The sequence below is a fragment of the Limanda limanda genome, chromosome 19, assembly GCF_963576545.1.
Source record: "Limanda limanda chromosome 19, fLimLim1.1, whole genome shotgun sequence".
NCBI lineage: Eukaryota > Metazoa > Chordata > Actinopteri > Pleuronectiformes > Pleuronectidae > Limanda > Limanda limanda.
Genome location: NC_083654.1, coordinates 5,468,731 through 5,486,585, shown reverse-complemented (window position 1 = coordinate 5,486,585; position 17,855 = coordinate 5,468,731). Strand labels below are relative to the sequence as shown.

General features: G+C 43.5%; 1 protein-coding gene across 3 annotated transcripts; it reads right to left on the bottom strand.

Moving 5' to 3' along the window:
- Nucleotides 1-2,462: 2,462 nt before the first annotated feature.
- On the bottom strand, nucleotides 2,463-17,605 carry khdrbs1b (KH domain containing, RNA binding, signal transduction associated 1b). Of its 3 annotated transcripts, XR_009683169.1 has the most exons (11): nucleotides 17,210-17,605; nucleotides 14,664-14,785; nucleotides 13,592-13,708; nucleotides 13,060-13,206; nucleotides 10,559-10,692; nucleotides 9,102-9,321; nucleotides 8,665-8,732; nucleotides 8,295-8,353; nucleotides 7,950-8,138; nucleotides 5,748-5,815; nucleotides 2,463-3,854 (listed from the first exon to the last, which is right to left on the bottom strand). XR_009683169.1 is itself a non-coding variant. In XM_061092710.1 (9 exons), exons 1-9 carry the CDS (start codon nucleotides 17,301-17,303, stop codon nucleotides 8,032-8,034), a joined length of 1,068 nt encoding a protein of 355 aa, XP_060948693.1. In that variant the 5' UTR covers nucleotides 17,304-17,605; the 3' UTR covers nucleotides 6,826-8,031. The 3 variants fall into 3 exon arrangements, 1 of the variants encoding a protein (XP_060948693.1); XR_009683170.1 differs by lacking the exons at nucleotides 2,463-3,854; nucleotides 5,748-5,815 and adding an exon at nucleotides 6,714-6,794; XM_061092710.1 differs by lacking the exons at nucleotides 2,463-3,854; nucleotides 5,748-5,815 and having other exon boundaries at nucleotides 6,826-8,138.
- Between the last annotated feature and the right edge of the window lie 250 nt (nucleotides 17,606-17,855).

Here is a 17,855-nt window from a genome sequence, read left to right as displayed (position 1 = left end):
TCACTGAATCCATCCTCGCTGTCCTCCTTCATTATGTCGTTCATTAATAAACAACCTAAGATGTTCCTCCAGACTCTGTCTTGCACATACACACTCACACTCGCACTCCACTCACACACACACTTTCTAAATCCCACATTGCGCTGCAGAATCTAGTAAGTCTTCCATGGCAACCATTTCAAAAAGTAAAGATTCATCCACTTTATATAGCTGGCCTAGTTTGTCTCCTCCAGCCCCCGCTGAGCACTGCCATCCATGATGACGACTGGGCCCTGTGCAGACAACATGGCACAGGAGAGGAGGGGAGGGGGCAAAATCCCTGTGCAAACACCAACATCGTCTGGAAACTTTTGTGTTCTACCTACTTAAGCCTCGGAAAGACCTAGATAAAACAGAGAGACGCCTTTAATAAGAGAATACGAAGCTCGAAAGTTGCACACACCTAAAAAGGCACAAACTGTAACAACTAACAGAACTGAACAACAACGGACCCCTGGGAACAGACATACAAAAGACCCTGCACCACTCACATTGGAGACATCCAGATTATAAAAGTCCGAAGGAGTCCACAGCCTTGTGATTGTCCTCATTCTTCAAAATCTTTTTGTGGTTGTTTAATATCTCTTTGTAGTTGTCAAGATTGCAAGATTTTTCCTTCTTGTCATTTTATACCATTCCTCCTCTACCAACAGTTTTACATTGATAAGAAGAGAAAAAAAGAAAATCTAAACATAAAGAGAATCTAACTTAGCAACGAAAACTGTACATGCAAAAAACATGGAACGCATACTCAATGTACTCTGGGGCTCCTTATGACATTGTATGGGGGCAGCTGCATGTGTTGTTGTAGCAGCGTTTGTCTACTAGACTCTAGAATTGCAGCCTGAAATGTCATTGATAAATTAATAAGCTGTTGCTTTGTGTCTCTTTGTAGTTTTGAATATGTTTTGATCAGTGTGATTCTGCCGTCATTTTTTATCTGTGTAATTATATTGTGCATTTCTTTGTAGGGGTTATTTTGTCTCTTTTTTTGTCGGTTTGTTTGCCACGTTTCAGTCTTCTCATGAACACACACAGGAAAAATCCTCATATGCAAATTCACTGGTTGGAACGTAACCCAGGGATATGTGCTACTTTGACTACATGAATTATTAGGATGGAATAAAAATTTAGCTCCAATGCAATGGTTTCATGATCATAAGCATATTGGCATGAAGGGCAAGGGGTCGTGTAGTTTAGAGTGAATGAAGATGTGACTCTGACATACATTTTAATTGGTCCCCAGACCTTCATCAAGTAAAATGAATAAAACTGAGGAGAAGATATGAATTGTGCTGCTTTAAAGTGGGTAGAGTTCTTTCTGAAACACTTTTCAGCTTACTTTCAGCCATCAATAAATTATCATTTTAAAAACGAACCTTGTGAACTGTGATAAACACGACCCATCATTTGATTCTGATCAAATTAAATAATTGGCTAGCGTACCTGTCACTTACCAACCTGGCTGCCATTGCCCACCGCACCTGTGCTTTAACTGCACATGGTCACAGTCTTCAGTCAGAAACATTCACAGCGGAAGCGGAGTCAAAAGCCAGAAATTAGCAAGCGAGTGAAGGAGAAATCAGTTTCTAGCAGTTGCATTAATTTTTTTATAGGCTTGGCTTTGAAGAGAGGTCTGATAGGAGGTGGTGGGATGTATCAGTTGCATTTTCAAAGTGTAGCCTGCTCTTGCTGGATAACAGGATATCAGTTTCATACCACATTGGAATATACGTAGTTTAACATAATATTTGGATGTAAAACTGATGGTTGGTTGGGGTATTTTACAGGATTTGCTCAAATAAGAAAAGTTATAGAATATGAGCCTTATCTTTTTGTAACGTAGCTACTCCTCAACCTCAACTTGGTGTCATTTTACACTTTTATGTTATACCTATACTGTGTGAACCAAGAGAACCAAGACCACTGATTATAGTAGCCATCCCTTTCAATGTCCCTGGGAGATCACGGATACACAGAGGGTCACCTCGCTCCACTTTAAGTGCCACGAGTCCCCCGGATTCTTGCCCCTCCTGATTTAACAGCAGCTGCGGTGTATCTGGAGGAGGCTAATTGTCACCGTCTTCTCAGGCATCAGCGTGCGATGTTCCTCCGATGGTGTGAAAGATGCAATCCAGCTGTCCGCCACGTCCGCCCACAGCATCTCCGCCAACAACACATACTTGTCATTTTTAACGCATCTGCCTCCATAGTCTGCAATTCCCCCCACCCCTCCCTCAACATCCTCCACCCCCGCCTGCAAGCTTCAGACAGACGACACGGCCTGGCCCCCCTTTCTCTGGTTTTATTCTATACGTTCTCGCGTTGCATTATGTGAACGCACCACGCTACCTGGAGCAGGGCAGAAAGCGCTGAGCTGCAGCCAAGAGGAAACATCACAGATGAATGATACACGGCTCCTCTCATATCCAAGTCTGCTTTTATTGATCATTGCACAGTAACATTTACTTTCTTTTTCACCCTTTACGCTCTTGACAGTTCATCGATTCAAACAAAGGAGACGGATACCACACCATCGCTTATCCTTCATTAAATTATTGGAGACAAAGAAATCATTATTTTGGACATAATAGTATATAAAGGCTGAAAAATGATACGTGCCGGTTGCCCGTTCCTAATATCTAATGCTCTATCCTCTAAGCTGTTATCTTTTTTTTTAATACACTAAATGGAGCCTCTGACTTGGCTAATGCTGCCTCTGACCAGTGGATCGGGACAAAGAGATTTGTTTTTAATACAGGAAAGTACAGTTTTGACCTCCAATGTAACTCAGCACCAGCGGCGGCTGTAATATCCGTGATAATGGCAGAAAATGGCATGGAGGGGAATCAGATCAACAGAGGCATGATGGATAGATGAAGGGAAGTAAGTAAAGTCTGTCTTCGCCCTCTGTCCCTTTCTCACAAGCGGCCCTCCCCACAGCTCCATCTTGCTCAATTATCATACTTGGATGCGAAAACGCTGAGAACAGTCCAGCGTTGGTTATGAAAGTGTTGCACATTTGCAAGGAGGGCACATGCGAGTACATGCAAATGGGACGATGCTTTAGCATTTGATATCCTTAGGGCTTCACAGGCCGTGCAGTGCGAAGATGTGGCGGCGTACGTGAGCTTGCAGTGAACGTTTGTAGCAAGATAGTGATCTGCACTCTCTGTGCATCTTTAACTCTGAATCCTGGAGTTTAATTTTAATTTAAATACTTAAAATGCAGATGTCACGCGATTCTTCTTGAATGCAGCTTGTCTTGCAAAAAGTCCAAGAATTGGATTCACATTTAATTCAAGTGTTAATAGAAATTAAAAACAATTTCACAGCTGACTATAAGAGGAGTGCTCATTTTATGGTAAATTAGGCTGTAACAATTACATTTGTTGGAAGAGGGGGTGGTCCGCGGGAAACTGTACGGCAGCGTGCCACCAGCAAAGGCTTCAAGTGGGTGTATTCAATGTTCGAAAATAATTACACGAGGATAATGCACGGTACTTCAATATTGTCATGAAATGTAGAAACATTGGAAAACAGTCCACGCAGAATGGGAGCTGTTTGTCAGTCTGTGGTTATTCTGGGTTCCCACTGAGCGGAGTGTCTTCGCTGACCAGCTGCAGCCTCAGTCCTTTTCAGTGGGAGTCTGGGCCAGCTGGCACCTGTGGGTCAGTTGGCAGTCGGCCACCACACCAAACCCCCTCCCCATCCAGGAACAGAAATGGGCTTCAGGCCACTCCTTTCAACGGGGCGCCCAGAGAGCGTTGTCCAACCACCTCCTTCATGATGAGCTGCTCCCGTGCACGGTCTCCCTGCAAAAAGCACAGGGTAGATGTTGGCATTAGCGTGAAAGCAGGTTCCTTGAGTCACTAAATGTCAGTTTGCTTTACGGCGATTTAATGACAGATAAGAGGCAGTGCTTAGTGAAACAAAGAGCCCACTTCTTTTATATTTTTTAAGCCGCGGCTGTAATTATTAAAGGTAATTTTCCTGCCAAGCGGTGCAGCTCTTCAACAGTAGCTAGGCAACATTTGCCCGAGTGAGACATAATTACTGGCGAGACAGGTGATTGTGGGTTAGTGCATTCATATTTCAATCAACAGCTAATGCGGTCACAGGTCCCGGTTGTTGAGTATTTTGTAGCAGATTAGAAAATAACGGCAAATTTAACTGAAGGCCCAGACAGCGCCTCATGATTTAAGGTTTCTCTAAAGTCAAGACACGAAGCAGCATATATCTTTCATTATAAGTCACTAGTATTTTGCTCAGAGATTTAATAAATAGCTGTTGTGTTGCTTTGTCATCACAAAGAAGAAGAATTTCCTTTCTCTAACAATTCTAAAAAGTGGTGGTAGTCTTGTAGAGCACAATCTTCCAACAAGTGAGTGACCTTTCTGTCACAACACATCCCAAAGTGTGGCCTCGGACGGTTTGGTTATCCAGCTTCACTCAACTAAAATGTGGTGACGTTTCCCAGAGTCTGTCCACCAAGCATTACTTTCCGAGCCTTCATTTAACTTTCTCCTGCCTTCAAGGCACAGACAGGACATCATGAGAAATCCCTCTGACACCTCTCCCCTCCTGCTGGTTCCATTTCGGGAATCTCTAGAGTGTCTCTTGCTGCTGTTTTCCTTCTGTCAGAGAGCCTTGAGCCTACGGATCCTCATTAGTCACTTTCCCTGAGACTGAACTGACACCACCGCTTTCTCCCTCACTAAGACTTGCTGAAGGCTAGTGTTGGCCACACACCAATTCACAGACACTGTCAAAAGCAAGGCGACTTAACAGGAGCCGGGCAATCATCAGGATCAACCAACCTTTGAAATGCTGTGAATTTCACGGACGTGCTGCGGCTGCATACTGTTACACAGGCTGACAAATTGGAAAGTTAAAGGACCACACTAGTGGTAATAATGTTTTAGACTTTTGACCAATTGTGAAAAATGTATATGGTTAAAACTGGCTAATTCCCATAGGGGCAAAATGTGTGAGCTTTTTTAACTTAAAGGGATAGTTCACCCAGAAATCTACAGCTGATTAGCATAGCTTAGCATTGTGGTACAACGCTAGCCTGGAAAAAGCTGTTGAAAAAACTGAAATCTACCTACTTACCTAAGCCTAGCTAAGTAACACACTATCTCTTATTTAATGACTAAAATAACCCAACAGTGATACAGATTTTACTAACTTCAACAACAGGTAGACTAGGTTCTTCTCCATTTTCAGTCTTAAGGAAGCTAACAGCTACGCTAACAGGTAAGCATCATAGTTACTGTAAATAACCCAAAATTTGGAATAAGCTCTCCAAAATTGCTGCACTGTTCATTTAAAAAAAAGCTTCTGCCTGAGACCAGACATTCAGATCGGAGTTGTCTGAGTGTCCATGAATGCACTAATTGGGGAAGCCCAGTTTGCTACAAAAGCAATGAAGCTTGGATAATTCAATAAAGCAGCTGGGTTTGTTATCTTAAGACGAAACATTCCATGCAAGTCTCACGTCTATACAGGTATTTTCATATTACACAAACATGACTTGTTACTAATGGATGCCTGGAAGGTAGAAACTTCAATCTAAAAGCTGCTGTAGCCTATGGATAGCATTGATGGAAAACAAATATGGAGCGTGTAGTTAATGTGGTGAGGACATGCAAAGAAAACAGCAGAATGGTCTTTTAAAATGGATAAACGTGCAGCAGGGAACCAACCTGAGCTTTGTATGGTCTCACTTCAGCAGACTGTCATTCTCTGGGCACTCAGTGACCGACGGCTGTGCCTGAAGGAAGGACAAACCCCAAATCAATATCTTGTCTAAATACACTGGGAGAAACTTGAGACAGAGATCATGCAACGTCTACAGGAGAAGATATGCTCATGCAACTCAAGCTGTATTTTTTTTTGGATAACTTTGTACAGGCAGAACCTTTTCAATATTACAGTAAGCAACCTTTACACAGCAAATGAAAAAAGTAACAGCAGCTCAACTGTACAGAAGAGATTGACATAGATTTGGCTTTGTTCATTTTAGCATGAGTTGCATTAAAACTATGCTAATATATTTTGTTAGTACACAGAACAGTTATTTTGGTACATAAAATCCACTACTGTATGATATTGGAAGTTACGTTTGTCTTACTTTTGAGTCGATTCTTTTTTGTTGCCATGACTGCAATAATATTTTAAGAAAGTGTACGCATTTACCAGCAAGTTTATGTCAATGGATAAACACACTACGAAATTAAACATTTAGGGTTAGGTTACCTTTACAGTGGAGTTCTCTAGGTTATAACCATCCTCTCCATTGCACTGCCATTACTCTGTACTAAAGTAGCCATCGCGCCAGCGTCATTCATGACGACGAAGTCTAGACCTGAATGGTGGTGGTTTGAATTCAGTTAATTTTCAGATGCTATAAAAGCAATTCTCATTAGCGATTACGACCACAGGTAAGAGGATTGAAAAAGTCTTATACATACCCAGGCATTCAATGCTTTAGAACTCTATACACATTAGGAAGCTATCCAGGTTATTTTAGAGGTCTTACCTCTGGGTCCTTTTATAAAAGTATAGAAAGAGAGAGAAAGAATAAGTTGTGCTCTTTTGATAATCAATCAAGACATCATTTAGTAGGGTTAAAGTCTCCAGACGTCAATACATTCATTTAGATTTAAAATGCGGTTTTGAATGAGAAACAAAGCAAAACACCTACATCTGACTGCTGAAAGTTGTTTAAAAAAGGCCATTTCAGAATTTTACTAGGACAGGAAACAAATAAAGCAAGTTAAGTTTCATAAAAAACAAACTAAGCTTTATTGACAAACTGCTGCAAAACATCTTTTGGACAGATTTAGTACCTATTTAGGCAAGCTTACACATGTAGCATAATGCATTTTATGGAGAGGGTACAGATACTAGTGGCAGAATAAGTACAGTTAGTTTTAAAATATGTACAATAGTTCGGATTGAGCTGCAGGATCCCTTCTCTTTAGAAAGAGAAGACCCATGTGGAGATTTTTGTCCCAATCCTTCTTGAGTACTTTGTGCATGCAGTTTAAAGAGAATCAGATCACAGAATGAAGACCTGATCTGTATTTAGCATAACAGGAGGCCATCTCTTGGCCTTGTTCTTATTAAACAAACATTTTGTTTTCAGAATCTTAAAATTAACTCTTTAACATGTATAACAAATTGAGGATTTGAGGACAGTCCATCTCAACAGTGTCTATTAGGGCTATATTTCAAAACTCTAAGTACAATTACAAATATTGCTGCCTAAGTCTAAATGGACAACGTTTTAGAACTATTTAAAAACAAACCATCATCAAGAACGAATTGTACTGATTCCATTAACATTGATTCTTTAACCGTCACTTGATTTAAGATTGATTTTTTTTGTTTCTATATTACATAATTGGAAGTTTAAAAGGTCTTTTATTTGGCTATATTAACAGAATTTTGAAATGTAGCCTAAATGGGAATCTGCAACTGACCCTCGACAGATTCTTTGTATTTAAAAACATTTAATATGGATTCCTTAGACAAGTGGGTAATGAGCCACTAATTCCACTAGAAATGATTACTCCCAAACAGTTAAAAAAGTAATGATCAACAGTGCAAAAAAGCCAGAAGGGGGTAAAAAGGGTCAGAGAAAGAATACAGCAACATAAACCAAAGTTTAAATGAAAGAGAACAAAAAACGGATGCCAACTTCTGTCTAACCCATCTAAAAGCCGCTTTGGTTGGTTGGATGGATGGGTGGGTGGTTGGTTGGTGCGACAAAGTAGGGGTGGGGGAGGGAGTTCACGGTCAAATCTCAAAAACCAGTTCCGATTTTCAGTTCCCAATTTGCTCTCTTGTATTAAGTCCGGTGTAGGAAAAAAGACCAAACCAAAGACAAAACGGACAATTACTTTTGTCGGGCTGCTTAAAGCAAGAGCTGCCGTGGGAGACAGGCGGTAGTCAGGGCGACACGTTAGGGGCGGCGAGTCGGCTTCAGTACTGTCTGTATGGGTGCTCCCGGTAAGGCGTCTTGGCACCTCTGGAGGGGGGAGGGGCCTTCCCTTGACCTAATTGCTGGGTCCCGTTCCAGCTATCCTGGCCTGGAGATGGACACAGAGACAAAATAAACACACACTCACACACACATTCATATAGGCTTTTGATCCTGTTTGTTTCTACACTTTCTGTATTCAGCATCTATGTTCCTGTACAAATTTAATCATCTTTGTTGACAGTGAATCACATTCTTCCCTCACCATACGACTCGTACGAGTCTGTGGTCTCTCCGTGTCCGTAGTCAAAGTATTCTGGCTCTCTGATGGTCAAAAAACAGGGAGATGGGGGAAAAAAAATCAGTTTTAATCTTTGAAAAACATCAAGTAACTGCTGATTTTAATGTCTAGGGGGATGATAATTGGCTTCCACTAAGATCAAAGCTTGGCTTTCTAACATGGAACATCTGAGTCCAGGATGATTCCTCCTAACGAAACCACCAGTGTTGTATTTGTGCAGAGGAGCCAAACAGTGTTTCTGTAAGTCCCGTCTCTAGTGGAACCAGGAACTCGGTGATGTGTGAGCAGTTTGTGAGGAGCGGCTGAAAACTAAGGAGACGTCTGATTCACTCACGCCTGCGGCTGACTGTAATAGCTGTCGTATGACTCGTAGGTCGTGTCTGTGTAGCTCTCGTCGTAGCCCTGAAGAGGAAAGGAAACAGAGAAACAGAGTGAGACTTCAGGAGAAACTTATCCATGAATCATGAATGTCAAGATGTCCCCAAACTGCTAGACTGGTACTAAAGAAGACAGGCTCCCCTTATGTTTCGAGCATCTTAGAACACTCTTGCCTCTGTTGATGGACGTGCCGTTTAAAGCCATTAAGGTGCCCAAAACAATTTCAATCAGAGTGGAAGCGCGTTGGAGAGGGACGTCAAAAAGTGTCGTCACATCTAAGAGGATCACATCTTTACAGGAATGCTAGTCTCTAGACTACATTTTCCTGATATACATACACATATAAACTAAATGAATAAATAAAGACTTCCCTCCACTCTAAGTTGTACTTACATATTCATCGTAGCTCTCGGCGCCAGTGGTGGCTGAGTGCTGGTGAGGGGGGGCCATCCTCTGGGGAGGTCCAGCAGCTGGGGGCCTGGCGCGGGGGGCCACAGCTCCTCTGGCAGGTGCTGCAGGGGGTCCTCCTCGGCCTCCCGGGGCGCCTCTCACTGGGCCACCTCGACTCACACCTCCCCTGGGGGCAGCTCCGCGAGGAGGCATTCCCCTACCCCTGGAGAAAAGATCAGAGTTACTACTGTACAGTTTGATATTGTGGAAATAGCTTGGCAAAAAGCCTGGAAACAGCTAGCCTAGCACCTTTAAAGCTCCGTAATTAGCATGCTACATCTTAGTTTAAATAGTAGTTATTGAGCTTTACAGGAGCTGGTCAGGGTAGCCATGTTTCAAGTCTTAATGCTTCCCTAACCAGCTGCTGGCTCCAGCGATGTATTTACCATACATGCATGACAGTGGAATTGATGCACTCATCTAACTATAACAAGAAAGAAGTGCATTTCCAAAATTTCAAACTATTCTTTAAAACCTTTAAGACCAGATGGAACACATGCATGCATCTCCCTTTCCGTGCCAGATGTTCGAGTTGTGTCAGTGGGTTAAGCCAGATGAGCGAGTTAAAGCTCAGGCTGAGAGAAGGGGTGGTGGAGGATTTTGGTGAGTAAGAGCCAGTATCTCTACAAAACAGAAGTAAAAGATTGACCTGAGCAGCATGTTACAGGGTCGACCTTTATGTCTGAGCCTCTGAAGTACAGAGAAACATGGAATAAAAACCTTTGCAAGCTCAAACCTTTGGTTTATATTGTAAGTCATTGCCTTTGTCCGCATTTTCATCAACATGAAAAAAAAATCAATAGGCAAAGAAAAAGTAATATGTTGACAAATGAGCTTGTTGTTTCCAGTCAAATCCAGTTTCCGGGGCAAGGGAAATGGTTTACAATAAAAACCAAAGGTTTAAGCTGTCAAACTGTTTTTATTTCAAGTTTTAGTCAGCAACTGATAAAAAATAAAGGTTTTGGTGAAGGTTTATTTTTTTTGGAAAACCCTCAGGTTTCAGGAGAGTTTTTTTGTTCATTAAATGCTTTGGTTTCTTTAGAGGGCAAATGAGGTAATGAGGGGTAAAGGAAAACTTAAATTACTGTTATACGTTTCACCATTCCTAACTCAGTCATTTGTTTAGAACTTTTGATTCAGTATGTTGTGTATTTTCAAAGGTATTCTCAGTCAAAAAGCATCCCAGTATCCACAAATTGTCACTCAGCATATAAGTACACAAAAACTACACGGTTAAAGAAAAAGGAGTAAATATGAATCTACTCCAGGCCTTGCTCAGCATTTTTATTGATGCATAAATATAGTAGCAGATGAACAGCAGTGTCTTTGTATTGCCTCTCTGACTCTGCAGCTGTTATATGAGAAAGCCTGTGTGTGTGTATGTGTTTGCATCTCCTCACCTGTGTGCTCCAGCAGGAGGGATCCCACGGCCCCTGACCGGCATGCCCCCCCGACCTCGGGCTACGTGCTCCTGGCCTCCGTTCAGATAGCTCATCTCCATGAACTGCTCTTGGCAGATATCATCCATCATATCCTACACACACACACACACACACACACACACACAGACAGGAGAAGGAGTAGAAAATAAAAAAGACATGAGCGAGAGTGAGAAACAAGAGCATGTGACGTGGGAAAAGTGAGGCCATGCAGATGAAAAAGAGGGGGAAGAAAAGAGCGGGAGGAGGAGTGATGAATAAAAGAGTGAGACACAATTACAGAGCAGATCAAAACACGGCATCCCCCTAATGGCCAACAGAGCGAGTGGAAGAAAAAGTCTTAGCGCCAGTGAGTCAGAGTGTGAAGAGAGAGGGGGGTCGTGAATGTGGGAGGTTGGAAAGCATCCATCCTCACTCCCCTCCTTCCTTTTCCTCTCCATCATGCACAAAATGTAAATCACTTCTGCCTGCACTTCCTGACAAGCCTGGTATGACTGCATCAGCGGTTACCTTATTCTATCTGCAAAGAAACAATAAGTTGGCGGTGGATTAGCGTGGCCGCCTGTCGGAGCAGCACAAATCCAGCAACACAATCCCCAGACTTCCTTCAGGGACCAATCACGAGAGGCACATAGTGACCCAATCAATCCTTTTTCATAAATCAGTCCCTGGACTGAAAGAGCACTAACGACGGTGAAAGAGAAAGGTGGAGAGAATATGCAGCACATACTGCAGCTTTCAGTTTTTTTCAATGCAACACAAGCAGAAAAACACAAACCCGTTGACTGATTACTAATTCATCTCAGCCAGTAACAGTGTGGCAGTGCTTGCATTTAACGAGCCAGTGAGTGAAATACAGTATCTTCGCCTATCCAGGTATTTAGATTAATGAGGTTTCTTTAGACCTTACATTCTATGGATGAAGTTTTGCTTTTAAAAATTGTCAATGTCGACACATACGAAGCTATGCAAATCATTCACACCCGAGCCAGGCACTACTTTTGCATTTACATTTGCAGACAAGCGGGTACACAGACATAAAAAAGGATAAGGAAGAACAAAGCCTAGTGGAATACCTGAGAAGTACAGGTAAAACATAAAACATTTCTCCAACAAGTCACATCCAGCCATTCTCTGAGAGTCACTCATTAAAATATGTCCTCTTGCCAATGAGGGACATCAAGCCCAACAGATTAGAGCCTTAAATTCGACAAGTTCTGCTTTTTGCATAACATGGCAGAATTAACACAGCAGCTGCTTCATCAGTGAAACTCATCCCGCCTCTGGTTTAAACTTGTTCTTTCTTCTTAAGAACCCTCCAGACTAATTAAAAATTGTAAGGCATCTCACAGACCCCGAGGCGAGAGCCATTGTTCTGGCACTATGGGCTTCAGCCGGGTTTTGACAGCAGATCGGGTTTGGCCCGCGCTCAAGAACCTCTCAACATAAAACCAATAAAGCCCACATATCTGTCTCGGAGCCGTCTCCAGGCTGACTCTTCTCAGTCGCTGAAGAATGAGACTCGGGTAAAGACACAGTGATGGACAGACATGCAGGCGCGCAACATGATGGGGTAACCCTGCTGACACAGTGAGAGCAACCCAATTCCTCCTCTTAAGCCGATTGCTTTACGTGCCTGGACTGTGCCATGGGGTCTGTCTGCACCGGGTGAACACCCACTCTATCTCCTCCAGATGTACTGCTGGGACCCCCTCCCAGAGCGCCGTCTAACTCACACACTCTGACTGCTCACCTTTCGGACAAGTGACCCTCAGTCACTCAAAAACACTTCCAGCAGGGTTCGGATACTCCATTTGTAGACCGGCCAATATTCGCATAAGTGCAGCAATTAGACTTGTTGCCGTCACAGATTCCAGGTTGGGAGAAATTACTTTTAAAGCTGTATATTGCTGTGTTCATGCTCCATTTAGAGCTGAAAAAATGTGTTCATTAATTAATAAGTAGTCTAGCAGATAATTAATTAATTACTTTGAAATTCAATCTTTTATGTAATTTTTTAAGCAAACATTCCCCGATTCCATCTTCTCCTTTTTCTTACATGATGAACAATCCTTTTAGGGTTTTAAAGGTATCACTTGGAAAAAACTCAAGGTATTTGAAAATATCAACATAGAATTAAGGGAATTATATTACTGCAGCGTTTTTCACATGATATTAACATTTGGCATTAACAGTTGAGGAAATAATCAGCAGGATAATGGATCAGGAAAAGCTGCAGATCTACTTCAGTTTATACGGTCAGGCAGTCAACTCCACTGTCAACCAATTTGATCAGTTATCGTTTAAAACAATTTGCTGTTACATTTGAACAAATACAAAGAATAATTTTAAAAGACATTGCTTAAGCGACCCAGAAATAAACGGTTGTCTAGCACAGTTCCTGCTGGCGAGCAGACAAATGACAACAGGCACAAACAAGCCAACAGCAAAGTCAGACTCACTGGGAACAGGAACTTCTTGACCTCCTCCATGGCGTGGGCCATACGCAGGTAGGCGTCCGGCACAGGGGCAAACACCTCGATGAACACGTGCAGCTCCATGGACAAGTGTGCGTACTTGGGCTCGCCGCCTTTCCTCAGCCCCTCCTCCTGAAACAGGCGCAAGGGATTGTCCACGAATCAAAGAGAGCACAAGGCTAACGCACACAGATTAAATGAATTATGCAAGGACTAATTGTGTTTCTTCCGCCTTAGGCATGTGTTTTTCATTCCCTTATCTTTAAATAGTTTAACAATCACAAACTGGTGAAGAAAAGGTTTCATGGGCTTCCCTAAAGATTCCCGGAACAGCTGCGTTCTGCGTAGCCGCCCTTGGCTTTACGTTTACGTTCAGCCGAGCGATCCTGCGAGTTGACGCCATCTGGACTTACTGCCTGCAATCCTTCTCAAGTAAAGGCCAGATGTCTTATGGCTTTAAGTTCCTTTTCCTACTGTAGGTCTATAACGTGTGTGTGTTTGTGTGTGTGTGTCATACCTTGGTTTTGTCTCTCATGGATCCTTTGCCCAGCACAGAGATCTTGGCTCCAGTCTCTTCCTGTAGCCGTTTGATTGTGTTGCCCTGAGGTCCCAAAATCTTGCCCACAAAATTGAACTAATGACAAAACAAAGCAGAGGGAAAATCAGCATGACAATCAAAGCAGAGGCGAGTTCAATACCAGGAGAGTGAATGAGCCGTCGCTGGCAGGGGTGTTATTGTGCATACCGCAGGTCTAAGGAGTAGATTTACCAGAGGAGGTCGATAGGAGCCCTTGAGGGCAGTAATACCGTCAGTTACTATTTGCTACGATCATCCGAGCAATGAGCCAGAACCAGCCTGTGATCAAAAGCTCCAATCTTGACCTCCTCAATATACGAAAAATGTAATTACTGTCTATATGATGTGTCCTACAATAAGCTGCCTCTGCCAAACACATGTAGCAAAACAAAGTTAATCCCTCCTGGAGTTGTAAAGGTGGCTTATTGTAATCGTAATACGCTTATTAGCTTTGTCATTCCTGACACAGAGGACTGATGCACAAATTAAATCTAAGTCTGGGAGATCAGAGGGCTGTCTGACCAACACAGACCAGACTCCTACATCATATTGATCTGATGCTTGGGAGGGGGCAGTATCTATAGATTTTGACTTGTTAGAAGTGCTTGGAACAAAAAAAAAATCCAAGTCTATAAAACTTTTGTTAAAAATCCTTGTACTTAAAGAAGAGCTTGACCCAAACTAATGAGAATAAACTTAACGACATGCAGATTGAGCCTTGTGCAACTAGCCAAGATCCAATCCACCGAACACAATATGAATTACACTGACACACAGATCCATCCTAACATTTGGATCCTAACTGTGATATTTTAAAACATGCCAGTATCAGCTGTAATTATACGCTGGAGCTTAAAGATCGGGGTTGAGAGGAGTAATTTGAGACTCCAGAGCAACCCCGTGGCTTTGTATAATCGAAACCCGGCTGCAGGATAAATTAAATCAAGAGGGGTGCACGTTGAAAAAGAGGAGAGAGAGGGGAAAGACACATGGGGAGGCAGAGGATGCTCACCTTCGGGTACTGTTTGACAGGTATGAGCACTCGTTCCTTAAGTTTGATGTTCTTTGTTGTGAAAAGGTCCAGGTACGCTTCTGCCTCCTTTTTAGTCTCGCCTTTCTGGATTCTATCAATTTCTAGAAGGGGGGGAGGAGAGGTATTGTTTCAGGCGAAAGCATTCATGCATTTAACAGGAGGCAGAGAGACAGAGCACATCATCATCAGGTGGATTCCTATTAGTTAAGTGAGCAGTGATTTGGGTGATTTATGATGAAAAAATTTATAGAAGTTATCATTTTCGACACCTTGTACTTTTTTTAATGCAGTTCTTTGGATATTAAATATCTTCAAAAGACCTGTTCGCTATACTCTCCAAGTTTTTCCTGTTTTTTAACATTATCTTGAATTCTTCACACCGACAAATCACCAGATCAATGTTAACTGAACTCCCAAACAATACCGCTCACGATAAATAAAAGATGATAACAGAATGTACGCAATGAGTTCTTCATTTTGCACTTTTTTTGTGATCTTGGCAACACACAGAGCAGAGCTAGAGTTTTTTTCTTTTTTTCCCATAATCCATTAACCATTGCAGCAAATACACACACACTGGGGGGGCACCTCCTCCACATGGGGATCTGTTGCTCGTCTGCGACTCCTGTCACTCTCAACCGAATATCTTTTGCTTTGGAACATTTGAAGACATTATTCTGAGGTTTGAGAAGGCGTGAGATGTTTTTTCACCAAGTGGCCGTTCACACCCCACAGTCTGTTATAACAAATTGTCACATTAATCAATAATCAAGGAGCTTTAGACGTCATTTTGAATCTTTAAACCCATAACCTACGGCTCCAGAGGAGAAGCAGCCACTGGCTCTTCTCTACACCTCCCTGCCACCTCTCTCTCTTGGCCCGGCACCAACTGCAACCATCTCAAACCACCTCCTCTCTCCTAGTCATGACAACCCCTGAGCCTGCAGTGTGCACACATGTCAGATACACCGCAGTCCACCAGCTGCAGGTTTGAGGGGAAGAGAGAGAGGGTAGGAACCTAACTGAATGTTTAACTGAGGGAACCCACAACACACACACACTGCCATTGACACACTTTTACTCTCAAGTTCAGAGGGGGAAAGATATCGCACATCCTGTCACACAAACTCAATGTTTAGCATAAAGAGCAAGAGATTCTGGAGACGAGCAGCAGATAAGAAGTAGCTGGCAGGAAACGACTCCCGGCCACTGAGAGGGCGCTCGGTCAACAACACAGACCGTTACTGAATATTCACACACAGGATTTGGATTTGTCACACAGTAAAACATGCAGTGGAATGTGGAGGGCGCTCTGCTCCTGGAGATCAACAATAGAAGACTACTTAGTAAATAGATTAACCAGATGACAAAATAAGAGAAACCACTCTCCTTCAGTTTCCTCTGTTGGACCTGGTGTGCCCAGCTTGCCATGTCCATGTGTTGTCTTGTGTATTTATAGACATGTGTGGCTGCTTTTACCCATCATCCCACCATGTCATTACAGGAGGTAAACTGAATTGGTTTTAACGGTGCTGCTGCTCTATAAATAGTAAATACATTATTCAGAATAATGGTAGGGCATGTCTAAAATGCTGAATAGCACAGAGAGCCTTTTTCTCAGAGACACTTCAGCAGGAGGTCTCCGTCCCCGCCGCCGCCTCGCAGCTCCGGGAGCACCGCTAGTGACCCCCCGGGCCCCGGCCTCCTTTATGAAGCTGCGGTCATACACACAATATCTTTGTGTGGACTATAGTGGATCCGATCTTGATGCTGGATCATGATCTTGCTGGCTGCCGACCAGAGACTATGATTGCAGCAGGACTGCTTAACATATAGTATTGAAGTTATCCTTCAATATGTTTACCCTCATCAATGCTGCTAAAACCTTTATCCTGATGATGTTTTCCTACACTTGACATCTATTGCACTTCTGTCCGTCCTGGGAGAGGGATCCCTCACATGTCTCTCTCTGAGGTTTCTACGTATTTTTTCCTGTTAAAAGGGTTTTTCAGTTTTTCCTTACTCTTGCTGAGGGATAAGGACAGAGGATGTCACACCATGTTAAAGCCCTATGAGAAAAAATTGTGATTTGTGAATAGGGGCTATACAAATAAAATGTGGGTGATTGATTGATTGATTGAGTGATTGATTATTGAGTTTGAAGTGGACACCTGTCTCCACCTGACTGAAGACAGCAGCTGCTCCGGGAGGAGACGGACATGTCAGAGGCTCATCCCGTGGCTCTGCGGCTTCGGGCTGTTTACACTTCCACTCACCAGGCGCTCGCATCTAACTAACCGCTGCAGGTCTCCCACAGGACCGACCAGCACACTCAGCCAGAACCAGTAAGCCGTGAAGGCGCACGGTGTCCGGGTGGCCGCTGCCGACCCGGGGCAGTGCGTCCCCGTCCCGTGCGCGCACACATGGACCCTTCAGAGCGTGGGGAGGTGCGTGTGCAGGGGGGGTGCGCTCCGAGCAGAGGATGAACAAATAACACAGCCACCAAGCAAAACAAACGACTTTACCTGCGTTTAAAAGTTTCATGGCGTGCGTAAAGGACGAGTCCAGACTGTCCTTCTCCGCCAGCAGCTCGGGGAGGTACTTGTCGTCGTTCTCCATTTTGACTTGAGACCCTGGGAGGGGGGTGCGATGAAAAGAGAAAGCGTGACACAAAAAAGCCCCAACAATGACAGAAAAAAAAAAGAAGTAGTCCCGTTATGTAACTACGGAGTGCCGCGTATCCTCTGTGCGGACTGCGCTGAGCATGTGGCGACCGGACGGAGGTGGATTCTGCGTGATGCGAGTCCGCTGCTCTGCGGTGGCTCGCGGGTTCCCGACCGACTGGCTCCGGTGCTCTCGGCAGCGACGGCTGAATGGGACTGGGAGAACAAAAGCGAGGGGAGAGAGACTAGTGGGGGGGAATAGTGATCGGAGTCAAGCCGACGGAAGTGAGCTCAGAAGGACGTCGCTGTCCGGACTGACGCCGCCTACCGTGCGCCCCGCTCTCCTGTGACGACGCGCCGCCTCCAGCGCAGATAACCCTCACTCCGATTTACGATCGCGGAGATATGGTCACATATGGAATATATGGTAATACGGTGGCACTATATTACACTGCTATAGGCAGTCATATCTCGCATGTGACGTCTCAATCTGTATTGTATTAAACGT